The sequence below is a fragment of the Pectinophora gossypiella genome, chromosome 12 (genome assembly GCF_024362695.1).
Source record: "Pectinophora gossypiella chromosome 12, ilPecGoss1.1, whole genome shotgun sequence".
NCBI lineage: Eukaryota > Metazoa > Arthropoda > Insecta > Lepidoptera > Gelechiidae > Pectinophora > Pectinophora gossypiella.
In genome coordinates, this window is record NC_065415.1 from 4,634,114 (window position 1) to 4,661,700 (window position 27,587).

General features: G+C 36.4%; 3 protein-coding genes across 5 annotated transcripts; 2 read left to right on the forward strand and 1 right to left on the reverse strand.

Moving 5' to 3' along the window:
• The first annotated feature begins 1,308 nt into the window (after positions 1-1,308).
• Positions 1,309-19,377, forward strand: LOC126371451 (protein Son). Of its 3 annotated transcripts, none has more exons than XM_050016751.1 (14): positions 1,309-2,336; positions 3,171-3,293; positions 3,499-3,675; positions 4,168-4,334; positions 5,311-5,486; positions 6,251-6,400; positions 6,975-7,030; positions 7,558-7,691; positions 9,189-9,280; positions 10,109-10,189; positions 10,771-10,878; positions 16,118-16,303; positions 18,542-18,709; positions 19,206-19,377. In XM_050016751.1, the coding sequence occupies exons 1-14, from the start codon at positions 1,450-1,452 to the stop codon at positions 19,314-19,316; spliced, it is 2,616 nt and encodes an 871-aa protein (XP_049872708.1). In that variant the 5' UTR covers positions 1,309-1,449; the 3' UTR covers positions 19,317-19,377. The 3 variants fall into 3 exon arrangements, 2 of the variants coding, with proteins under 2 accessions (XP_049872708.1, XP_049872709.1); XM_050016752.1 differs by having other exon boundaries at positions 4,171-4,334; XR_007567047.1 differs by lacking the exons at positions 18,542-18,709; positions 19,206-19,377 and adding an exon at positions 15,745-15,849 and having other exon boundaries at positions 16,118-16,256.
• A 380-nt stretch (positions 19,378-19,757) lies between these two features.
• LOC126371548 (iron-sulfur cluster assembly scaffold protein IscU) lies at positions 19,758-21,021 on the reverse strand. The gene is made up of 3 exons (XM_050016873.1): positions 20,836-21,021; positions 20,350-20,653; positions 19,758-20,128 (listed from the first exon to the last, which is right to left on the reverse strand). Exons 1-3 carry the CDS (start codon positions 20,926-20,928, stop codon positions 20,061-20,063), a joined length of 465 nt encoding a protein of 154 aa, XP_049872830.1. The 5' UTR covers positions 20,929-21,021; the 3' UTR covers positions 19,758-20,060.
• Positions 21,022-21,473: 452 nt separating this feature from the next.
• On the forward strand, positions 21,474-26,588 carry LOC126371535 (uncharacterized). Its single transcript, XM_050016862.1, has 4 exons — positions 21,474-21,622; positions 21,821-22,023; positions 22,291-22,454; positions 25,601-26,588. Exons 1-4 carry the CDS (start codon positions 21,531-21,533, stop codon positions 25,742-25,744), a joined length of 603 nt encoding a protein of 200 aa, XP_049872819.1. The 5' UTR covers positions 21,474-21,530; the 3' UTR covers positions 25,745-26,588.
• The last annotated feature ends 999 nt before the right edge of the window (positions 26,589-27,587 follow it).

Sequence of the window (27,587 nt, forward strand, 5' to 3'; positions counted from 1 at the left end):
AGTTTAATAATTATAAAAAACGTCAATAAAATAAATAAATTATTGACGAAATCTAATTTTTTTCTTCAAAACAGACCAAATGATACCTGCCAAAAACTAAATTGAGCAAGCAATTTCAAATTGCCGCCTTTCTTACCATACGATTTCTTTTTGTTTTGGTTTTTCCCGAAGGGCAATGCAAAGCGAACTATACCCATACAGCCAAGTCTTATGTACTGTTTTCGTGATGATAAAAGAAATGATGAAAGGTGATGACGATGAATGATGAAACCTATGCCCCCACCCTCGGAGCAGACTCAAAAGTCCGCGTAAACTTTCGAGTTATGAAGCGGCTTCATGGCACGAAGTGAAAATAGATAGGTACATTTTGTTTAATGAATATACCGATATAATAACACTATCGCGAATGTTATCGAACTAACTTAATGAGATCATTAACCACAAAACACCATTAATCAATGAAGAAAGCACCATGTCGTTCACGTTCCTTTTTAGGGTTCCGTAGCCAAATGGCAAAAACGGAACCCTTTTGGATTCGTCATGTCTGTCTGCCCGTCCGTCTGTCCGTCCGTATGTCGCAGACACTTTTTTGCGAAACTATAAGAGCTGTACTGTTGAAACTTGGTAAGTAGATGTATTCTGTGAACCGCATTAACATTTTTACACAAAAATAGAAAAAAAAATACAATAAATTATCGGGGTTGCTCACACTTACAATTGAAGCTCAAAACTGTTTTTTCAGCAAACCCATACGTGTGCGGTATCTATGGATAGGTCTTCAAAAATGTTATTGAGATTTCTAATATATTTTTTTTCTAAACTGAATGGTTTGCGCGAGAGATTCTTCCAAAGTGGTAAAATGTGTCGTCGTCGTCGTCGTCGTAACCCCCGGTAAAAAAAAAATATATAAACTTCCACAAAAAATTGGTTTGAACGAGATTTATTAAAAATTTTGGTCTCCCATACTTAATGCGCGATCAGATAATACGGTTTGTTTGGGGAGATGTTTTTTTTTATTTTGCTCTACAGAACCCTTCATGGGCGAATCCGACTCGCTCTTGGCCGCACTTTTTCCTTGTTCTTTTATTTTATAATGGTTGCATTGAGACGTTTGTACGATTCTGATAATTATTTTCATGAATAGATATTTTTATTATTAACTCAACATAAAAATAATTATTTTTATGTTTAAATAATTTAAAACGATTACAAGAGAGTATTTCTGAGTTTACCGAATTGAACGCAAGTCAAGTGTACCAACTTCTCCAAACGAAATGTCAAGCAAGTTGTCAAATCAACTGTCAAAAGTGTCAAACGAAATCACAATAAAATGGTGGACATTGGTGTGTCATTTGATTTGTTTAGAGGTATAAAAGTGATTGATTTGTAATTTGGAGCTTATTAGTGTAAAATAATAACTGAAGAGAGTGTTAATTGTATAATACAAGTATGACAAGTTTGATAGATAAAATAGAGAAGTTGATTAAACGTGAAAAGACCACGCCTGAGCGGAAACGAAAAGATGAGTGTACGAAGTCTTCGAGCGAGATTCTATCAGAATTATTTAGTGCGTTTAACGCTGATCCTCCTAAGATCGACGAGGCCACCTTGAAGAAATCAAAAAAGAGTAAGAAGAAGCACAAAAAGGAAAAGAAAAGCAAGCGCAGTAGAAGCTGCAGCAGTAGTAGTGACTCCGACACCGACGGTCACAAACATAAGAAAAGAAAGAAGAGTAAGTCTAAGTCCAAACGTAAAGATAAAGATAAATGGGAAAGGACACCTTCCTTATCACGATCCAGAACGCCTGAATTGAAACCTGATCCAGAATTAATTAAGACTCTAGCCATTAAGAAAGAAGATGACAAAAGTGTGGTTAATGTTAAAGTTGCTGTAAAGGAAGAAAAGCCAGATAAAGTTAAAGTTGAAGTCAAAGAAGAGAAGAAGAGGCGAGTTTCTGTGAAACATGAAGATGGTCATAGTCCAATATCACATAGTATTGATAATGATCATATTCCACTCCCAGATATGCCTATGGATGGCAACCTTAATACATGTGATTTGCGAGTCAGACTGGAAGGTAAGAAATGTGATTCAGGAGACAATGATAAGTCTAAGGGTAAAATTCAAATAAAGAATTTGAAGTTCAGTGCGGTGTATGAAGAAACTGTGAAGAAAGCTGAAGAGGAAGCAAGGAAGAAGGCGAAGATGTATGAAGAAGGTGAATACACAGACTCATCAAGCTGTTCTGACAAGCCTGAGTGTACAAATTCCCAGTTTCCAAAATCTGCTGATCCAGGTGGAATATTGAAAAAACAAGCAGTCGAAGAGAGCAAACTGTAAGTTTTCAATATTTTAATTATTAACATTCAATGGCCCCGATTCCTGCATACACGGCCTAATTTTATTTTAAGTTATATCCGTCATTTTCATATCCGTCGAAAAGGAAAGGGACGGATGATTCACAGCTCTTAATTTTAGAAGGAATGAGTAAATGAATTAATAACCCGGGCGAATCAAAAGGTACGTCGCTGGTATGCAATCCGTTTGACGTGCTGTCTACTTAACTGTGTCGGGTTATTGACGGATGTAAAATTTTTAGACGGTTGGTTTAGATTTGTGTTTAAAATTGACGTGTTTTCCATAAATTTTATGCTTGTCGATTACCCGTCCCTTTCCTTTTCGGCGGATAAGAAAATGACAGATATAACTTAAAATAAAATTAGATGGTATTTACAGGAATTAGCATCAATATTTATGAATCATTAAGACTACAAAGATGTAGTAAAAAACCCATAATTATTTAGCTGATTGTAATATTGTCATAGTAGTCACCTACTGCTACATTAACTTAGTCCAGGATGGAATTGAAAGAAGAACTTGATATGAAGTATGTTTTCATATGTTCTATACACATTGCCTGTTTATTTAGAATGTAACATTACTCGGCTTCAATATCTCTCAATTTATTTATTTTTTATTGATATTTAAAAACTTGAATATAATATATATGTACGTATATGCTCCATATACATATAGAAGCTTTGTATAGTGTTAATATTATAAAAGAAATCAATTCGCACATTCATCATCATACTATCTGGGGTAGGCAGCGTCGGATGTAATCGGTAAACTACTTGCAACCTCCACCTGTAATGTTTTATCAATTTTAGAATTGAAGAACAGAAGAGTCAATCCAAAAAGAGTAAAAGTTCAGATAAACACACGGAGAAGCATTCAGAGAGTTCTCACAAGTCTTCAAAGCGAGACAAGGATAGAAGCAGATCTCCTAAGAGGTAAGTACTAATCATATTTGTTAAAAGAAGTTAGATGTGCCGATAAAAAATATTTTTGTTAGTCCTTTAAAATCTTTTTTTTTTGTCATTTTCAATGTAAAAATAATGTGAATGCAATTAATAATTTTGTAAGTCCACGGAGGCTGTCATTTCTCATTGCTGGGGAAATAGGTAATTAACATTTATGTTATTTATACTGTTACAGATCGCACAGCAAGTCACATCGTTCTCGCTCGCGCTCGACATCGCGGCGCTACCACCGGTCCTCATCCAAATCTCACCGCCGCAGTCGGTCTCGACACCGCTCGCGTTCGCGCTCCAGGCGCTCCACATCACGGACACGGGCTAGGAGGCTCACTTCAAGACATCGCAGGAGGTCTAGGTGAGGAGACTGATTATTTTTCTTCACTGTACCACTTAAAATGAGTGACCAATGAGGGACTTTCCAATCGGCTTTCCCCAAAAACACACTAAATAGTTTTTTCTTCGTTTTAACTTCTAATTTCATGGATAACAGACATAATGTTTTATTACACCAACCATTATTATTCTGGTCAAAGTAAAGTGAAGCAATATAGGTAGGTAGCAACATTTTTTTATACATAAAGTGATCCAAATATCAAGCGACAATTAGACTTTTTTAAAAGGTATTTTTATGTTGCAATTGTCAACAAATAATAATACAAATGACACTCTGTCCTGCACCGATACGAGCTTGATTACTCCACTGCCGATTCCATAAGACGTAAGTAGTGAGAATCGCTCGCGGTCAGTCTATTACGTTCGCACGCACGGGGTGACGCTTTTATGAGAACGAGATATTTATATGGAGTGTCCCTATAAATTATCGTCAACATATTACCCTCAACCACAGCAGGTCACCATCAGGCGTGAAGCTAGCAGACAGCGAGAAGAAGCGTCTTCTAGAAGTGGCTAGAAGGAACGCCATCAACATGTTGAAGAACGGTGCGGTCCCCGCCGGCGCGGCCGCGCTGCCGCCGCACACCAGGAACCAGGTCATGGCCGCTATACAGTCTGGAGGTCAGTTCAAACTGGATTTATAAGAGCTTCAGTTTGTTTGAGTGATTAGTGGGGAAGACAAGTCAGCCAAAGGCCTCTGATTCCTGTGTGGTCCGGGGTACAACCGCTTGGTACAACTGGTTGCACCACAAGGAGTTTTTCTCCCGATGGGCCAACCATCCTGTGGTACACCTAAACATTTCCCTATTTTAAGGGAAACACCGAAAACTAGTATACAATTAGTTTATTTGTAATAACTTAAGAATTCACACAAAACATTAAAAGGTCGCGCGGTAGCGCCGCTCGGCGTTGCGGAACTGAACATTGTAGGCTATACCCTGCCGCCCGCGCACCGGGGAGAGACGTACACGCTAGTGATGTGCCGGATCGTTAAAAATGTATGTCCGCGGATATGGATCTGAATACGGATATTTAGTGTAAAGATCCGCGGATACGGATACGGATCTTAATTTTCTTATTCGATATTATTCGATTGGTGTCGGCGCCCGCGACCTTGAAACGATAGTAGACGTCTTCGCTCGCCGTAACGTCAGGCAGGACACGTTTTAACTTGCATTGTGCGGGTAGTACTTTTGTTTTGGTTATGGTAAAACAATATGAATGGAATTTTATAATTTTTTATTTAATAATTCTACTTAATCACCTGAAAAAGGTCCGTAAAAGATCCGCATGAAAAGTAACGGACACGGATACAGATTTTTCTTTTATCTCGGATATCCGCGGATACGGATACGGATATTCGGAACATCACTAGTACACGCAGGGAAGCAAGGACCTCGTAGGTTAGGACGTACTGTAGCCGCTCTTATACTATGAAACAATTAATATAAATGCTAGTACCTTACCGGGCCCTCGGCACTCCCCCTATTTATCTGCTTGTGCCATTTGCGGTAAATCACGTCAAAAAAAATGTTAGTACCGAAAATAGATAAAACGTTATCGATATATTACACCAATGCTAACATTGCTTTCACAGGTAAATCAGTCGACGAATTGACAGACTTCTGCAAGCATTTATCTAAGAAGGAAGCGTTGGGGGAACTATCATCCGTCTCGTCAAACGACGAAGGAATGAGCGAGAACGAAGATACGATCGCGTTCCATCACCCCTTCTTAGTCAAGGAGAAAGCTCCTATTGTTATGAATATAAGGGTAAGATTTCCATAGTTCACATAGACATAACGCCTGTAATACAGGTTATTATGAAGATATCACATCTTTCAGTCGTTCAAATTCAAAAATATCTTTATTCAGTTGGTAACATAGTTACACTTTGAATCGTCAATTTTTACATAACGAACGTCTCATCCGCCTAAAACTATTGCAGCTTCTCACAACCTGTATAGCCGGGGAAAAGAAGCTGCAAGAAAAACCTCGGCACAGGGCCCTAGACGTTCTTTAAAAAAAATAAACATAAAGTATTGGTATACAATTGAGTAATTTAGCTGCCTAATATCAGTTCTCAGACAATTAATCCCATGCATTCATATCTTCTAAATAACCGTCAATCATTCGTCAATCATGACCTACGATCCAAAGAAGAATCGACCTTATTACTACTGTACTGTGATCGTTATTTGTGTGGGTAGTAGCTTGATTGTAAGCACCAATTCTATCGGTGGTTTTTGGTCAATCTTTTGACAAACAGTATAACGATCACAGGGCCAATAATAAGGTCGGTTTTTCAGAACTTCGTCGGCACTGACTTTATTGGTGCGTGTTTGAAAGATGTAACAGCGCTCTTACTGTGTACAGTCATGAGCAATATAATATACCCACTTTAGGACTCTGTCGCACTAACATATTTGACATTTAGTGAGACTTACAGTTCAATTTGTCAAAAAGTTAATGTGACATGGTACCAAAGTGTATACATATTAATGCTCGTGACCGTACTAAGTGAATAAATTCAACAGGGCGGCGCCCCACTACCAGTCAAAAGCACGAGCATACTTCCAGTAGCCAATAAGGAAGAGTTACGACTCCAGTTCCCCGTGTCTTCTGGATCACAACATCGCGAGAAAGCTTCGGAGTGGGTGCCCGTCTCGCCGAAGAAAAGTGAAATGGTAAGTCAAACATTATTATTTATTTAATAAGTCAAACATAATAGGTAGGTACTCACATTTAATCAATTATTCTCCACCAACCCGATTACCCGTTGCTTTCCTTTTCGGCGGGTAAGAAAATGACAGGTATAACTTAAAAGGTGTCTTCTGGAATTAGCACCATTATCATATATTTTATTTTAGTAAAGATATAATATTATTAACATATTCTTTTGGTAGTTTTTTTTCTCTTTCTTTATATTACAATGGTTCCCGAAGGGGTGTGTGCTATGAGCCATCAATAACATGTTTGTACACTTGGAAACCTCCACTAGGAAATTTAACCGTTACCGGTATCTGTATATTAAGGACTGGTTTGTCGTTCTACTGTCAGGATCCACTCCATATTCGCTCGCTGCCCACCAGTGGGTCGCAACCGTTTGAGAAACCCTGTTCTATTACATATAATCAATCCTGAAAATATAGCTAAGCTGAACTGTTTTGTCTGCCTTCTGTTGTATCTATTGGTCTTCGTATTATGGCCGGCAACTTTCAACGAAAGTTGAATTGTTAATTATGCTTTTATTGTTTACAGCAAGTAGCAAAATTGAACTCGAAGCCGGCTGCACCTAAGCCAGTCGAACCTCCTAAGTAAGTTGATTCGCATTTATAATTATGTTAATGTTAAGGAATTATTAATTCCGATATTTTTTTATTTTCTGGAATTGTGTTTTGTTTTGTATCATATTTCCGCGTTTTGATTAACATTTGTACTTGTTTACCGTTGTTTCAAATTTCCGTAAAACTATTTACCGGAGTTCGAAAACTATAAACCCGTTATAACATTAAGTATTCTCAATGCGGAATTTCAATGTGACTGACGAATACTTGATTCAGTTGTATCTAACAATAGACTATTACAGTGTTACTACAAAACACAAACTGAAAATAAACTAGGTTTGAAATAGTATTGCGCGCCACGAAAGAAGTCGGCGGCTTTTAATGAAACTAACTTGATAATTCTATGCAGAATCAGCGACAGTAGCGTCGCGGCCTTCGGGACTTCTTTCGTATACGGATTATATTATTTTAAACATAGTTTATCTTTTAGTCTTTGTTTTGTAGCACCACTGTCTATGTTAATGGTTACATTTACACGATGTGTACGTGTCCCGCAGGCCGCCGCTGCCGGTGGAGGCGCCCGCGGTTCCGCTGGCGCTGCCCGCGCCGCCCGCGCCCCCCACGCCGCCCGCGCCCGCCTCCGAGCCCGTCCCTCCGCCCGCATACGCTAAGAACTTCACTTCTGGAACCCGTATGTATCATACCACATCGTGGTCCGCGTATTTCGAAATGCTACTTTAATACGTCACCTGTGTGTTTGAGAGTTAAAAAAAAATAATGTTTATTACTCTCACCACAAAAATGTACAACTTCGTGCTGTCTTGGCTTAGAACATAAAAATTTTGTGGGAGCTGGTTCTTGTTAAAGGCTTTACGCCTGTGCTACAAGTAACCAGGCCCCGTGCCTTGGATATAAATGATGACTCTAAGGTTACAAAAAGAAACATATACTATGGTGAGAATTGAGAAAAAAAAAAGAAAATAAGTGAAAATAAAGTAAAAACGGTTGAATCAGTTTTAGTTAAACTAGACTTAAAATTAAATTAATAACTAAAACTAAAAGAGTTAGGCTCACGATCCGGAGGCACCACGATACGTATAGAACAGCAACTCTCCGTTCCACATCAGTGGCTGAACTAGGTTTACCAGTGATGTGCCGTTCCCGGAAATGTTCCCGAAGTGGGAATGTGCCCGTTATAAAAACTCTTTAATAATAAGGACATTGGTGATAATTCCTGTAAATACCACATACACATACATAAACAGCCTATATACGTCCCACTGCTGGGCACAGGCCTCCCCTCAATCAACCGGAGGGGGTATGGAGCATACTCCACCATGCTGCTCCAATGCGGGTTGGTGGAGGTGTTTTTTTACGGCTAATAGCCGGGACCAACGGCTTAACGTGCCCACACACACGAAAAGGAAAGGGATGGGTAATCGACAAGCATAAAATTTATGCACAATGTCAATTTTAAGCACAAATCTAAACCAACCGTCTAAAAATTTTACATCAGTCAATAACCCGACACATTCATTTACTCATTCTTCCTAAAATTAAGAGCTGTGAATCATCCGTCCCTTTCCTTTTCGACGGATGTGAAATGACGGATATAACTTAAAATAAAATTAGGCGATGTCTCCAGGAATCGGGGCCATTGTCTGCTTTTCTTTTCAAATTGTTCTTTCTTGTACTCTAGTTATCTTCCTGAAGGTTAGGTAATGAAGCTCTTTTTTACACAAGTTTTGCGCTTTTTTACTGCCGCGAACATTCCCAACGTGGGAATATTCCCGGGAACGGCACATGACTGGCCACAACGCCACGCTACCATACAATAAACTTGCCTTTGCTAACATTTACGTTGGTCCCGGATACCGACCCCGCCGGCGTGGTCGACGATTTCCCTCATTCAGCGCTTATCGCTATCGACCCACTAGTGTCGATTAATTCTTTCAAATATTTTTCCTCTCAGACGACACCCTGAGCCGAGGTTCGCGCCCAACTGGGCACCCTCAGGCCTGTTGTCCGTTGTACCGGGTGAGAGCCTTCAGCGCTCCCCATTTGTCCGGCCAAGTAGTTAATGCCATCTGCGGCAAACCTACAATAAGTCAAGTCAAAAAAAAAACATTTACGTCCTTTTATTTTAATAATTCGATTTTAGTTTTTATAAAACTTGCCATTTTTGCAGAGCTGTCGACGGTGCCCGTGTTGCCTGTGTTGCCAGCGTTACCGGCGCCCGGCCCACAAGCGTACCCCCCCGGACTTGAACCACCGAAAGTTGTAAGTACAACTTGGTTTTACTTTTATTTATTTATTAAAGGTCAACAACAGAGTTAACAACAACTCTCTTTTCTCTCTCTCTTGTCTCTTCTCTCTTTTTTTGTTTCTTTTTTCGTTACTTTTTTTTAATTCATTGTTCAAAAGTTCTTCCTTGTGATTTGTGTGGTAAATAAATAAATGAATTTTAACTGATGATTATAAAAGCATCTTTCGTAAGTGGTACTACCTACCTAAGCAAGTAATGACGATTATATTAGGCATTGTAATTGGCAGCCCTTAGACGTCACACACACAGTTGCGCGTGTTGATAATGTCAATGTGTTGTGTCTGTGTAAAACGAGGTTGTGCCTAGAGGTCACATCATCACGATACTATGGCAGTGCGCCGAATCGGGTTTATGTATGATGCAAAATCAATAAAGACTTAATATAATAGAATAGAAATAGTTTATTATAAAAGGGCGCCACACACAAAAAAAGACAACAACATCATATCAAATTTCCACTAAAACAATTACAAAAAAGCAAGACAGATGTTTGTCGAAATGATCATAGGCTGGTGGTGGACGTGCTAAGATAAAAGGGCCTCACTCGGCACAAGTCGCCGCGTGAACCACGACGCTGATATTATGTGGAGGGTCCAGTCCCGGTTGTTGAGTGACGCACGAATATCGTGTTCCATAAACATGTGTTAATGGTGTACATACATTATAATATAATACCAAATTACTTTAATAGAAATAGTGTCTGTAAACAAACATAATCTAGATAGATATTAATATGTAAATAGTAACTTTTCGTATGTGTAATTGTGCAATTTTTTTTTCAGGACTATGCATCGATCGTGTCACAGAAAATAGCCATGATTCGCAAGGAGCAAGAGCAAAGCGAACTAGGCACCACGCGAGGCGTAAGTTTGAATGTGTGTCAGACTCAGAAAATTTAAATGCAAAATATTTCTGACTCGGTCAGGTGTTGAACTCGCAGCTCTTGTCAGGCCGGGACGAGCGTGTTAACCATTAAACCACCGTGTCCTCTTCCTGTCCATGCGAAATTCTTTTGATATATGTATCGTCATTCGTGTATCTGTCTTTCAATTTATTATTTATTTTGCAATTCGTAAATTGTATAAAAATCCCTGATTTTTACTTTTAAGTTTTTGGGTAACCTAACCTAAATAAATACCTAATATAAATATATCGCTATTCGGCATTTGTTTGCATTGCGCACTTACTTTTATATGCGCAACTGTCAAATTGCAATATTGCTTTTTTTAGATGAATTGTTTCGATGTAGCCTTTTTAATACCACTGATCTGAGGTTCGCGCTCAACTGGGTACCCTCAGGCCTCTCGGCGAGTGTTCCCCATCTGTCTGACTAAGCAGATAACGCCGTATGCAAATCTACAATTAACCACGTAAAAAAAACTTAGGAAACAATGTACCTGCTACTGCATTAATAAAGTCTTAAATCATGACATTTCCTCAACAGTTCGGCTGGTCAAAGGAGCAAACCCTGGGCCAGTTCACCGGCTCCACAGGCGCGCAGATCCTGACTCCACGCGAGCTCGCCAGCGGCACGCAAGCGTGGGCTAAGAAGGTACTCACAGCCCCTCGCACCACGGTGGAAAACTTAGTAGACACCATCCAATGTAACTTGACATCTCGCTTCAACAGGACTGCATGCTAACGAGGGGTCTTGTTAACTTTGACGTGTACAGAACCATGTCCAATATAACCTGACATCTCGCTGCAACAGGATCGCATGTTAGCGAGAGGTCTTCTTAATTTGGCCAGATATAGAACCCGAAGTGCGGAGGTCTAGATAAATTCCAGTGTTTCTATGTGAACAATCTCGAACGTATAACCTGTCCAAATTGCGAACACTTCGTCATCAACGGGAAAAGCGTCTCGATTCGCGTTAGTTCTTAGCGAGAGTCGAAATAGAAACAACTTGGTTAAACGGTTTGGCCTTATTAACGTGACATCTCGCTTTAAGAGTATTGCATACTAGCGAGAGGTCTAGTTACTTCGGACGGGATACAGAGTACGTCATTTGATCTGTCCAACTCTCTGTTAGTACTGTTCGCTTATTTTGTTATAATACCGATTTGTGGTAGGGCCGCTACAGATTTTCTAGTGGACTAATAATTTCCAAGACATTCAATTAAAATATCATTTCTATAAATATTGGGTCTATTGCCATTAACCGGGCACAAATCCTGGGAACCACGTGATATCTATTATCTATGATCCAAACATGGATTGAATTCAAACTCATAAAGTCGAATTCAGTGGTTTGGAGCCCGAACCGGGATCACAACGATGACACAACCCGTAACCGTTACACAACTATGTAACTCACGCGATCTCCGAACAGAGCTATCATGGATCGTAAACACGCTAGAAGACCATAATTATGATGCAAAACACATACTACTACACTGTATTAAGGACTAAAAAAAATGTAAATAGAACACCTAACTTCATTTTTTTAAGAACATAATTCAGTACTAATAGATCCGTTGAACATTTCTCATGACAAAGACAATCTGTTCTTTCGTCACCACAAACACACAAATATGAACTTAATTTTGTGATGACTGAAGAACATTTTCCTTTCTAAAGGCAAAACAATGTGTTAAAGTGTCATACGAAACCATACCAATTACAGCCTTAGTGAAATAAAGTAAAGTTTAATTTTGCAAAAGGTACAGTATCTTTAGAAATACAACAATAAACAATCCGGCAATATCGTAAGATAAATAAAGTCGATATTTGCGCTCATTCCTTATTTTTAGAATAATTTGTTTGCCATTTAGATTCAGACAACCACCTACTTCATTTTAAATTAATTTGACAGAACTAAAACTAGCCCTGTCTCTCTCTTGCACTAATTGTAAGTGAAGAACTGCACTAGTTTAAGAGCTGTCAAACAAATTAGGTTATGTTTGTGTGCGCCAGAATTGGCACTTAATAGTGCACACGTTAACATAATCGTCGTTATTTTGACAAATTTATTAAAATTAAGGAGAGCTAACAGTCAAATCAATTCCCAACGCATTTTCTTTAAAAAAAAAATATTTCAATACTTTACAAAAGTAGATAGGGCTAAAATGTCTTTGGATTGAAAATATCTATTTTCAAATATAATTAATTACAGAACCCTTCTATTCAATGTACATTCCTATCACAGATATTTTTTCTACTAAATGTGTTCCAAAAAGTCTCACTACGAGATAATACATTTGATTGGCTTCGTCTGACACTTTAACGCTTCCTCTATGAATTTTCTTTCAGCTTTGCGTGAAACTGATGGAGGCCGTGCGGTCAGAACTTATAATACACCAGTATTATACCTTCTGACCTTTAGTCGTTAGTGACGATTACAACAACTGCACACTACACATTTAAAGTGTTACACTTATTGCACAATCAACCTTCACAATTGGCCTTTTTGAGAAATACACATGAGAATTTAAACAATAATTATAGGATTGTAACAACCGGATAAAATATACACAATTGAAAAATGAAAATTCAATACTCGAATACAATTTTGCAATAAATTAGCCTTTTTAAGTATTATAAGCCATTCTCAGTGGACCCTCTGCTCCTACACTAAATATAGTATTTTAATAAAAAGAGCTGGAATATTTATAAACATTCTATTAATAGACATCGACTCTAAAAGACAGCACATTATACCGACACCGCAACAGCACAACTCCAACCCAGCAATTACCTTGTCAATCAAATCAGAGCATTAAATCGTGTGTCAAATAATACATTTTATAATGTGAATATGAAAATGCTCAGGCTGGCAGTGAGCGAACTTGGCGTTAGCATACAGCTCTACTCGTAGCCCGCGCGCTTTAAGCGTTTGCACCGCGAACTTACAGTGCGCCCAACGCGTGGTTATTGCACCCCGACTATGTATCGACACAATAGACTAGTTTCCAACTAAACACGAAACTACTATGGACAGATCTTGTCTACGCAATGTACGCAGTGTACGGAGTGTTAGTCCGTGTACATAATGGTCACAGAATATTTGGACGTACAATACTTGGATGGACAATGGCATGGTTGCGAATTATCGTTTCCTTTGAAGCAAAAATCACACTGTGACGTCATAGAAAAACGTGATAAAATGTCGGACTTATTATTCCGTTTTTATTGATAAAAAATCATAAATAAGGTAAATAGTGTACCAGGTTATATACTAAATAAATACATAATTTCACAAATTAATTATATTAAACCTCTGTAACTCTGACATTGCGAGTTTTACACCTCGCAGCTGGCGAATGATCTACAAAATTGCGTTGCTCTGCAGTTGCGGTGCCGGTATAATGTTCTATGACCTTTACAATTATAGCTGCCAGGGAAGTTTGAATCTGAACTTGAAGATTTTACTTGAAGTCATATTTAGAACAAAAAAATAGTTTCTCCAACCGTATTAGAAAATTGTGTTTTAAGGGTGAGTTTTCATTTAAGCGGTACGGAAATGTACAGGAGTCGAATTATATCCACAAAAGGGAGACAGAGTGTCTTCTCGCTCATTTTTGGGCACGCTGTGATTGGCCATTCCGCACAACTCCGCTTTGATGTAAACTCATCCTGATAATGTAAGCATGTTCCTACTCCACGCACATTATTTTACTCACTATTCACCAGCTTCCATTTGGATGCTAGAAAAGACTTATAGTTGTTGTAACCGTCACATTTAAATCCGCATTTCCGTGTAAAGAGAGAACTCGAGAGTTCGCTCATTACACTCTTCGATCGTACAGTGTAATGACCAAAGGCTTTCTAGACATTTGTAAACCGCGTTTCATACTAAAGCATGCAGGGACGTGTCAAGGAAACAACAATAAAGTACTTAGTTCTAATTTCAAATTGTGACACACGTTAAATCGAATACTTGATGAACATGGAAATTTGATATTCGTTTGTTTGTATTCCGGAATGCGATGATTCCGGCCAGACATTTTAAAAATGGAAGCACTGTGTACAAAGATAAATAACGATCAACTTTATACATAGTAACAGACCTCCATGTCATTAATTCATCGTGTTCGATGATAATAAGCACTGCAGTTTTTGTATGTATCTAAAAATCTGTTACATTATTGTATAAATTGACTAGATTTTTTCGCAAAAATCAAAAAGTTCTTACCTAAAGAAATTAATATTTTTTTGGTAGAAGCGAAAGTTATTTGACCTTCCAACAAAGTTGTCAACATCTGTATCAAATAGTGATGTACATTTAAAGTCGTAAGACTGAATGTTTTAAAATCGAAACCCCGTTGTTTAAATATTGTGTCTGGAAATCTCGGCCTTAAGAGGTTAAGTTGCATATAATGCGCAAGGCACTATCCGTGACAATTTACATGCTGATATAATTCTCTCAAATATGTCTTGTCTTGCCAGTTCATGAAAAAAATATTACAGATTCATATGGTTCGAGTGTCTAGAAAGCCATATTGTCATGTTTATCATTGCACTATGTTGCATACAAATATTCAGATTTCCCCTTTTCGTAAAAGTGACTGACTAGGTTTTTACGATACATACTTAATATATTAATAGATATTTTTATATTTATGGATAACTTTGTAATGCATACATACTTACATAAGTATATACATAAATTCATACTCACAATCCTTAGGCATAAAGTGTAGGCCTTACTTTAGTCTAAATGGCCGTAACTGACTAAGGAGTAAGTAGGCGCGCGCACGGACTATCTGTCTCGCTTGCATTTACGCGGAAAGGACTTAGACAGTAAGACTGAGACCCTCTTACAGTTTTGTTTGACTTGAGACCTATTGACTGAGAACATAACTAGCTAGCGACCCGCCCCGGCTTTGCTCGGGTGCTATGCTGAGGAAAAAATGAAATTATTTACGACATCACATGAAAAACCTCAAAAATAACAGTATTTCTTCACTATTTAATGGATGTTATTATACATATAAACCTTCCTCTTGAATCACTCTATTAAAAAACCGCATCAAAATCCGTTACGTAGTTTTAAAGATTTAAGCGTACATAGGGATATAGGGACAGAAAAAGCGACTTTGTTTTATACTATGTAGTGGTAGTAATATATTTTTGATTAATCGATTACCATATTATCGATTTACATGTATTCAGTAGCAATTTCACTTGGAAAAAAATGGATAGTTTCTGTTAGTTGTTACTTATTGCTCAAAACAGTCTCATTTACCGACTAACATAAAAACAATATCTTTATATACATGTGGAAGTATTTATATTATATTTTATACTAATTAATAACTTGGAGAATATTTTTCTGAACTCGGACCAAGAAATCGTTAGTCAGTCTTAAATTTTAAGTGCAGTTATTCCCTGAGCTGTAGAAACTCGATTAGGTTGAGTTTCTCGGCTCATAGAAGAATTGCTCTTAAACGGGGGATTTCATGAATATTTGTTGCAGCTTTTTATAAGGCGCCCGCGAGTTTGGTCGTAACGCTACATCTATACGGCACGGTCCATCGATCAACCACGTGGTAATGTTAGAACATCTAACATTCGCACTGAGGTAAGTATCCTGGTGAAAGAAGAAACAATATCCTGTTGTTGAAAAAAAGATATATATTTTCGTCATTACAGACAGTAAAAGTTAAGGTTTCTCTAATACTAATAAAGAAAGTAAAGCTGATATTTTTGTTTATCTAATGTAAGTAATTTTAATCCATAAAGATACAGTTAAACAAACAGGAGAGTAAATTTTCGACAAGCAAGCAACTTTAACATTATCCTCGCTCAACGATTGTGTATCGGGAATTTACCAACATTTTCTCATATAGGATCAACTGACGCGAGCTGCTCCCGTAGAGGGGGGTATGGGGATGCATCTTCTTCAGAAAATGGGGTGGACCCCGGGGCAAGGGCTGGGGAAAGAAGGCACGGGCACCCTGCAACCTCTGCTGCTGGAGGTCAAACTTGACACCAAAGGTCTACAGGCGAAGGAAGAAGCTGTTAGAGGGAAAGGAGTAAGTATATCCAAATACTATGTTGTACTGTAGGAATATTTGAATGATTGTTAAGAGACTACGCTCCAAATAGTTAACGAGGGACGTTCCAGACTAAAAACAATAGATGGCGCTGTATTTTTTTTTCCTTCATTTTCTTCATCTTTTATCATTCTTCGTTATCCTCCTATCCTCGTTATCTTCATTTTTTTTCTACATCTTTTATCTTTATTTTTTGGCTATAAATGATGACTCTTTTTATTACGCCCAGGCACAATTACATCTTCCACTCATTATTGCTCTCATCAATACATACATACATACATAAACTCACGTCTATTTCCCACCGGGGTAAGCAGAGACTATAGAATTCCATCAATGATCAAAATAAAGAGAAACAATATAGGTAGCAACATAATTCTATACTTAATGTGGCCCAAATGTCAAGCAACAGATATTTTTATGTATGTTTTTACCATTACAATATATTTTTGAATAATTATTTACCCGAGCAATGAGAAAATAGGTATTGTTTTAAGTTTACGCGGTTATTATCCTACTTTAAACGCCGTAAGAACCCGTTATTATGTGTTTTAATTATGGGAAAATGGGTAATTGTCGCGTTAAATTTAGACAGCTCCATCTATGTTACTTTTAGGGAACGTAGCCTGAAAAGTGCCTCATTGTTTTAAACGCATGCGCCTTGGTACTAAATGTATTCTTTTTGTAATTTCTAGTTAGTAAAAATGTTTTTGAAGTTGCAATAATTTTTGAACATAAATAATTATGACGTTAGCGTCGGCTAGTTTGTTGAACTGCATATCAGCTATTATAAATTATATTATTGACGATTCCGACATTTTGACTCACATCCACAATCGTACTTTAGTTGGCAAAGTCCACGGATTCGTATCGAGCATCGGCCGACATTTATTTACCGTGACTTGCGTGTTACTAACACCACGCCACTACATCGATACATTATGCAATACTGAGTCAAGTGAGTCATTACTTCTGAACTGTTTTTTGACCTTGAGGATTTTTCTTATTATAAATGTGTACATAGTACGCTCAAAATAATAGTTTCAGCAATGCGATGTCATTTTAAGTACGTACGTTATGAAACAGCGATGTAAATATTATGCAATCTTAAAAAGAAGATTGAAATTTACTAATTTACGTTGCTGTGCTCTACACGTTCCATGTTTTAGTTCCTATGCCTATGTAACACCCCAGTACGGTCTCGAGTACTAATATCTATACACTTTGAAACCATGTCACATTAACGTTTTTATCAAATTAAACCGTGCGTGAGTCTCATTAAATGTCAAATATGATAGTGCGACAGGGTTCCAAAGTGGGTACATAATATTGCTCATGACTGTACTACATGGAATGCAATAAATAATTGAGTATGGAGTAAAAATGACAGCAATTAGCAACACTATATCTGCGATCGCGCGCGTCCTTATGTAGGTTCGTGGTTTTAAACTGTGTTTTTATTTTTTAATTTAAATAATTACATTATTAAGTGATCAAAGCCTCAGGACCACATGATCCTGTGGTTTACTGGCTTGCTTCTCAATCGGGGAGCACCGTTTCGATCCTCGATACCAGACTTGCACTAATAAGTCATTAATTTATCTTAAGTGCAGTTTTCACTATCATTTGGCTCAGCCATTAGTCTTAACAGAAAGCTCGCTGAGGTGTAGTACTTATTTTATCTCGCAATGACTACCCGAATTGGGATATAGTCGCCAGTTTATGTTCAAATTTAAAGTCGTCATTTTCTTATCATTTTCATCACACACATGCTAGGAATGATAAGCAGTTGAACACATTCTCTATGCTCTCAATTTGGGAATTGCAGCAGAGTAAAAAAAAACATTATTTTGCGTTGAAACACTGTAAAAGTACAATAATATAATACAGCATGTTCATGTTCACGGTAGTACTATAGGCATACCATTGGACGGCCGGCCACGGCCCACTTTCGCACTAGGATCTAACCTGTATTGCGGAAGTAGAAGCGCGTCAGGCTACCAATACCGTACCAAGTACGTATTCCCGTATGTAACGTGACAAGGCATAATATCCTACTATGTTACTAGATTTGCAAACATATTCCCAACTAGAGTAGTAGCGTGTCTAAGAAATAGAAATTAACTGTCTAATTTGTATTAAACAACAAATTAAAAAAAAGTATTTGAAATTCAATACAGAAGCGTAGGTAATCATTATCCTTCCTTGTCACGCCAGGTGAGAGCAGTCCGCCCCGGGCGGCGCGGCCCTGCCCCTCTGGTGGCCGGCGGCAAGCACCCGGTGTCCCTACTAGGAGAGTACTGCTCCAAACAGAAGGTTGGCCCGCCAGAGTACGACCTGTGCTTCGAGTGCGGACCTGATCACAAAAAGAACTTCTTGTTTAAGGTATGGCTTGTTGGGTTGTCCAATTTTCGTCTATTAGAGGAGTCCAGAGGGCGTAGATGCCTCATATTTTTTTACGAACGTACTTTCTTGCAGTTACTTTTTCTTGGCTTTACAGGTTGTGAGAAGCCGGTTTAGGCGGATGAGACGTTCGTCAAAAGATACAATAATGAAAAGATTTTACCAAAATGAATAAAGGCATTCTCGTAAACTATCGCTCATCCTACAGATTACTGTGTAGCAATAATATTTAAATTTGGAACAAATATCAGAAATATGTCGTTCTAGAAATATACCTACAAACTGTAAGAACATATTCCCACTGAAAGGGAGCTGAAGCATACAAGATTAAAAAAGAAATCTAGAAAGCATCTTCAACCTCACTCTCTGTTTGGTCATTGGCGTCATTGGAAACGCACCTCAATAAAAAATGACTACTGACATAACATGTTTTATATTATGATTGCCTGTTTTATTAAAAATGTTTTTGTTCCCTTAGGTGAAAGTAGCGGGCGTGGAGTACCAGCCCGCGGTGGCCAGCGCCAACAAGAAGCAAGCAAAAGCTGACGCCGCGCAACTGGCTCTGCAGAAACTAGGGATTACTACCTAGACGGAGATACTGATTAGATAAATTATTTACTAATAAGTAAATTTAAATAAAATTATTAGAATTTGAGTTTTATTTGTAACCAATATTTGAACCTGACAAATGTAGTGAAATGGCTAGAGGCTAGCTTTGGATATTCTAACATCCTTGAAAAGAACCCTATTTATAACCTAAGGTTTCAGGTAATCTATCTACCGATTTTCATCCAAATCAATCCAGTGGTTCAGTCATGAAAAGGTAACAGAAATTATGAATTTTATCATTAAATAAATACAGGATTGGAGTAGTCAGAGAAGCTTCCATCTCAGGATAAAATGACACAGTAAAAATAGCCACTAATATTTTGCAATCGAAATATTTTGAATTTTACAATTTGAGATAAGTTATCTACCATTCAGCTTATCAAAAATGTTACAATGAAAGGACAAAACAAATATGTCTTTTAAATAAAACAAGTTGTTAAATGTAACACTTTATTTAAAACTTCATCTACACTACCCATAACAAAAAGGGTTTTTTATGAAGCAATTTTTACTGTAATATCATTGAGTAGTTCTAAAACATCAACTTGTCTACTCTATAACATGATAAACAAAAATATTTTAATTTAAAGTTTGCATTTTATTGTTGTTACTATTTCTGTGAACATTACATTTCAGCATCAAAATCGCCACTATGTAGCTCTATTTACATTCCCTACTTTTTATTAGTCAATCACAGATCTGTTCCATAGCCAATCAGTCCAGTTTACTTCTTGTCTTGCTGTTTGATCCTGTAGTCTGAAAGAGCTGCTTTGATAGCGTCTTCGGCAAGCACTGTAAAATATAAAATTTACTAAACAACATGTACCATAAGACCCCTTTTTTGGCTGTACACAGTTGGGTCAACCCTACAGTGACAAGTCAAAATTAAAAAAAATGTTGTTAAAAGTCAATCTTTAAATTATTTAAAAAAGTCATCTTTTTGTAAACTAGTACACATGCAGATTAATATTATATCACTCAGATTGTTTACAAGTTATTAATTGGATACTTACTAGAACAATGTAGCTTGACAGGCGGCAAAGATAGTTCTTTAGCAATGTCTGTGTTCTTCAACTTGAGCGCTTCGTCAACTGTCTTCCCTTTAACCCACTCAGTAGCAAGGGAGCTTGATGCAATAGCAGAGCCACATCCAAACGTCTTGAACTTAGCATCAATGATCTTTCCATTTTCATCTACTTTGATCTGCAGCTTCATGACATCACCGCAAGCGGGCGCGCCCACCAAACCTGTGCCTACATTCTTATCCTTCTTGTCCAGAGAACCTACGTTCCTAGGGTTCTCGTAATGCTCGATAACCTAAAAAGAATCAAAACAATCTCAATGTAAATTAAAGAATAGGAATGTAAGGGCGATACTAGTGACCTAACGTTATAAAAAGTCTAGTTAATTAGCCCGTGAAATAAGTTTTCTGGCATTGCGTTGTTGATATAGAAATCGATAATCCTTGACATTGCTTACACAATGCAAAACAAACTTACGTTAGCATGATAAGACGCTGACTGGACTATGGAAACACTGCTCAGGTTGTTTAGACTCACACATTTACGTATATTACGCACTAAGAACGCCATTTTGCTTGAAAACCCAACAATTTCGAATATGTATTTCCGAATCACAAGTACGTTCGTTGTTTGTGCTGAAAATTAGAGAAGTGAGACTTCGTTCTTAACATATTATTTCGACTTTCTTCATTTCCATGTGGTACATGTCATGATTTAAAAAGAAAATAATATATACGTCAATATTATTAAGTCGCAGCTTTATTTACGCCTGAAATACATGAAAATAATTAAATTATTTATGTGCAGCTTAAAGTGCTCGCCTTTTCCCCTTAACACAAGCCTTAACATTAAAAATAAAAAACTTGAAATGGTAACGTAACGGATGATATTCAGAACGCACACATAGCTGTCATAACTGACGTTTAAAGGCGCTTTCAAAAATTAAATAACATTTAATTTATAAATAAACCATACTCCCTAAAAGTATACTGACAAATATATACACAACATATCAATTTCAAAAGAGTTAGAAGCCATTTATATATTTTTTTAATAAAAACTTCAGGTATGTCGCGAATACGTACTGTGTCTCTATGTTTTCACAGCAACATAATTAATTATTATAGTATTTGAACGCTTTCTATATTTAAAGCTATTTTTCCACTGGAATCATGACAATCGGCTTTAGAGCATTTTCCAGGCTTGTTGCACCTATTGTTGGTAACGTAGTTTGTTTATCAAGAGCTCAGTTCGTCACAGGAGTGTATGTATAACATTTTAAAGTTATTTATTTGTGTAATTATTATGCAATGCATCCGGCTAATCGCGGCTATATTTGGGACAACCCTAATTTCCGTCAAAATATACCGGTTATCTTTCTTTACCCGGGTCATCAAGTTGTCAATATTTGTTCGTTACCTACTTATTGATAACGATTTCAAGGTGATTGTTGTTTTTCTAGAAAAATGGCTGAGAATCCCGATTACAAAACTGCAACTTCGGTCCATGAGTTTACCGTGAAGAATATTAAGGGGGATGAGGTGAAGCTGGATGTGTACAAAGGGCATGTGTTGATTATTGTGAATGTTGCATCGCAGTGCGGCCTTACTGCTAACAACTACAAACAACTGAACGAGCTGTACGATCAGTATGCTGAGAGCAAAGGTAACTTTTTTAAATAGGTAAAGACAATTTCATTGAATTTACGCTGGTGACAAAGTATATCCTTGAGATGTTTTATGAGGCTATAGTATACACTAGTGGGAGTGAACTATATTTATTGTTGATAGGTATTACAATAGTAAAATGTTATTTACAATATGATGATGATGTTTTCATTATAAATTAAGTAAAAACGTTAATAGATATGTTTCTAAATCAATAATGGATAGGAATAAAATTTTATTGGATGTTTTTTTTTTCCATTCCAAGGTCTGCGCATCCTGGCGTTCCCTTGCAACCAGTTTGCTGGACAGGAGCCTGGTGACCCCGAGCAGATCCAATGCTTCATCGCTGACCGTAAAGTGAAGTTCGACATGTTTGAGAAAATTGATGTCAATGGTGACGGTGCCCATCCTCTGTGGAAGTTCTTGAAGGTATGTGATATAATTCAATTTTTGTACATTGCCTGTATTACATTAGTTCTCTGAGGCAACCGTAAGACACATGAAAAACACCTTTGTATTGTGAAACTGGTTAATATTTTATCTCTTTGTTATTAAAGTCTCTTTCCTCTAGGTACTAAGTTTAGAGCCCTCTAACCTTTTACTACTGGCTAACAATTCTGTACCTACATTTAAAAAAAACATGGTTACTGATTATTATTTTTTAAGGAACTTTGTTATTTCTTCAGAATGACACCCGAGTAGACAAACATAATCCGATTAGCGATTTACACTTTGACTCTAGATCTTTATTTCGATAAAAACAGATATGAATCGATCAAGTACGCATTATCGAAAGTAGGTCTATACAATCAATTCTACTATAAATTCTACGGATTAACGCAAACAGTAGCAAAATGCGTACGTGCAACCGCGCATCGTAAAGACTATTTTATTAATTATTGACTTATCAAGTTTGCTATTTCTATTCAACTTTGGGCTAATATGCGCAACGTGATAAAATTATCGATCGATTCAACTTAATTTTGTCGAAATCGATAAGTTTGTTTTTTCACGTGATTATGTTTGTATTTAGACATGACTTTGGGTACTTATATTAGTCAATCGACATATAATTATATTATTATCGTCAGAATCGATAAAAAGACCGCGACAAAATTTTATCACGTTGCGCATATTAGGCCTACTGGTTACTGCCCTGTCCACCAACCACCTTGCACAAACTTTAAAGTTCATATCAATAATACAAATGACCTATAACGGAAACAAAGTATATACCAAGCGGAATTTTCTCATGTTTACATTCTAGATGCAAAAACAGACGTTGAGTTGCGGTGTACAGAAAAACCTGTCGATAGGTTTATGAGATACCGTCTTTGATTGTAAAATGTTTATTATTACTTTGAATAAATAAAAAAAAAGATAATTAAATTGAAATGGACAGTAGGTTGGCAGTACAGTGGGACTCAAGTACAAATAACATTAATCCTATTTTAGTCTAACAGTCAAGCAAAAAATATCATGTACGAGGTATGTATAGGGTATCAATTACCAATTATCGTGGTTGTAAAACTATAATGTATTGAAAAGAAATAGGTGTGAATATTTCAACCTAGTTTTAAATTGCTTCTAGTATTGATTTCTGTAACGTAGTAAACAACCCTTACGATCCATTATACATAATAATTGATGAAGCTATATTCAGTACAGACAATCGATACTGATATTGTTTGTATAGATTGAAATGAGTTGATTGAATAAAGGAGTTTCCAGGCTATGTACTTTTATAGATGGTGATGGTGGTGGTGGTGATCAGAGTTGTCTTCGTTTAACCGTCTAATTTCATGGATAACAGACATTATGCATATTTTATCTTTGTTTTCGGGTATAAATGATAACCCTTGTTATTGTGTTACACACAAGCGTATACGTCCATTCATTATTATTCTGATCAAACTAAAGAGAAGCAATATAGGTAACAACATAATTCTATACCATAATGTGATCCAACTATCAAGTAACAACTATTTTTATACAGGTATACTTTTGAATTTACATTATATTGGGTATATTTTTGAATAATCAAATCAAATCAAATATACTTTATTGCACAGAACAAGAATTTCAACAATCAGACATAACACATGAATACAGTACAATTTGGGCGGCCTTATTGCTCTAGAGCAATTTCTTCCAGGCAACCAACAAAAGGAAACAAACATTTACAACTTGGATGCGGGATGGTGCAACAAAAAATAAATAAATAAATACCTAAAAGTAAAACTAAAGTTAATATAATAAATACTCTATACTATACGTACATATATTAATAAATAAATAATCATGTACTAGCAATAAGGAAATAGGTAATTATGACGTTGAATCTGTAAAACGCCATCTATATTGTTTTTATCAAACGTAGCCTGGAAAGTCTCATTGAAATTGATTTGTATCAAATCAAATAACAATCTTAAAATTATTTATGTCTGCTTTTGCATTTATGTATTAAATCTAAAATACTTGTGGTTCTGTCAAATATCACCAGAAGAAAGTAAAAATGTAATGACAAGATTAGTTAATTAGTTTTAACAATTTGCATAATATTTTAAAATAATTGAATAGGTCCTTGCCTACTACAACTTAAATGTACTAGGTCTACTTATATTAAACAAACACTGATACAACCACGTAACTGTTATACAAATGTTATCGCGATATTGGTTATCGATTATCATGGGAATATACCGCATTATTATATATAACACTTACTACTAATGAAGAGTATTCGTAAATTCGTAAACAATTATGCACCTTACAGTCATACGATTAATGTCAATATTACCTTAGCAGTGTCTATTTTTGTTATTGATTTATTTAGCCTTGGAAATTTACCCTTTCTACAACAGGCAGCATAGAGCCAGTGGTATAACTTATCACGAAGTCATTAAGTCCACTCAAAATCAATAGATGTATAACCGATAACCACCCCCTTAATTTCCTCATGAAATTCACAGGGGTAATTAGTTGTCCTCTAATAAACGACATTAGAATTTAAACATTGTGCGTAATTTGCGATAAGAAGTTTAATGGAAATAGTAACCGTGGCTAAAGCCATGCTGAAAATAAATTAATTATAATTTAACATATTTAACATATTAATGTTAAAAGCATTTAGTTTTATGAAACATACCTACTAACGCTGCACAAAGTACTTGTAATCCCCATAGAATACGTAAAATCGTTTAAAATTCTAGACGCTTTACCATTTTTTCGATAATTATTACTTTTTTAACCAGATAGTATTTATTAATAAAAAAAATACAAAAATACTAGGCAACCAAAACAGACTTCGTCAAAAAGTAATTATAAACTGTCAATGAAATTCACACAAGCTTCGTCAAAGAACAAACTTTATTAGCAACAAGGTTCGTCAATATGACTTTAAAAGTTTACCCCGGACTTACCGGGTTACTTATAAATGTAATTTAACCAACACAGCTGGTGAGGAAGGAGTGTATAGACCTCTATACATCTCTTACTGTACACCTCTGCCTATTCCATCGAGGGTACAGCTAATGCTATACATAATTTAACTTTCAATCCCGTTCTATTTACAGCACAAACAAGGCGGCACTTTGGGCAGTTTCATCAAGTGGAACTTCACCAAATTCATCATTGACAAGAACGGCGTTCCCGTTGAACGCCACGGACCCAACACAGATCCTTTGGACTTGGTCAAATCCCTTGAGAAATATTGGTAAAATAAAACCCTAAAGGTAGATTAAGGCCCCAAAAGTGTGCCAGTAGCATCACATTGTAGGATCACATTCACGGTCCGTTGTGTTTTCCATCATTTTTATCCGCAACTTTTGCGAGATGCCGCGACATTCGTGATCTCAAACGAGCTTGAGTTGATGATTTGCTTGATGTCCCGCACAACGGAGCGTGATTTGAGCACACAACTAACATCCTGGGGTTCGATTCGTGTTCTATATTCAAATTAAGATAAAAATGAGTAACAATGTTCAGAATTAGATATTAAGATATTTACTTGAAATGTATCACGCTTTATAGTAGTTGCAAGTTTAGGTGTTGTGATTAGCTGCCATCCATTTTTTTTACGGATATGATAACACCATAACGGTTAAAATGATAAAATTCTCGTCTTTTGGGAACAATTTGTTATCAAACACGGACTTCGATCTTTTCACTAGCTATTAATTTACATTGGTGATACATAATAATTAAATGGCATACGAATTGTGATTTTTCGTCAGTTGTTTTTTCTAGTCTAGATTTTTTCGGCTAGAATAGTTGAGTACCATTTATAAGGTGCAAGTTTAGTGTAGTTAAGGGTAAGGGAAAATCTAATCGGGATTTATAAACTCATAAGAGTTCTTTTTATATAGTTTCACTAAAATATGTTTGATTCAAAGATCAAAAAGACATAAGTAGTTTTATATACTATTAATCATCTACACCTTTGCATTTGAATGGCTGTCGCACTCTATTATATAATATACGTCTGTTATATGTTTGTAATATATCTAATACAAATATATGTCTTTCCGTTGCTATTATTGTTCACAAATAAACTATATTTTAAATAATACAAGTTGTTTTATTCGTTTTAATTTTAGTGATAGATAATAATCACCAAGTGTAATTTACTTATTTAAAATTAATATTAAATCTAGTGCACAGAAATGAAGGACTTTCCAGGCTACGTTATCCATACTTTTGCGACGGAAATTTCTACTTGATATCAACTCAGAATCATGGCCTGAACCACCCCTCAAAGTTTTCGTTACGATGTCACTAACACCCTGTATATATTGTTTCTCTTTATTTTGATCAGAATAATTAATAATGTGTGGAAAATGTAATTGTTCCTGGGTGTAATAAAAAGCGTCGTCTTTTATATACCCAAAAACAAAAATAAAAGATGCACAAGTCTGTCCATGAGAAGGTGTTTAACCTTAAAATGAAATTAAATGAATGAAATTCTTTACAGCGCCATCTATATTGTTTTTGAGAAACATAACCTGCAAAGTCTCATTTAAAATGGATACAACCAAGCTACAAATCTAATCACTAAGTTGTACAAAAGTTTACACTTTAAAGACAAAATCAAAATTATTAATTTGGGTAAATCAAAATCGATGTAAAATTGTATACCACCCGCAGTTATAAAGATTTCGGATTCTCTTCATGAGGTGATAACGATAATCATAATTATTCTTAATATAAATAACCAAGTATTTTTTTTCTGATAATGTCGATAATATATTATGTAAATCAATACACCTCTTTAAAAAAGCCTACCAATCCAGATTATATATAGGCAACTTATCTGGTATTCTGGGTAAATTCACACTTGGCGGAGACCCTACCGTACCCCCCAATTTATACCCATATTTATTGTCCCTGGCCTTTTTATTTATTTATTGCATGTCACATGGTATAAGTAAATAATGTTTTTTTTTTTGTTTTGGTTTTCCCCGAAGGGTAAGGCAAAGGGAACTATGCCCATACAGCCATGTCTGACGTATTTTTTTTTCTTGATGATTAATGAAATGATGAAAGGTGATGATGATGAAACCT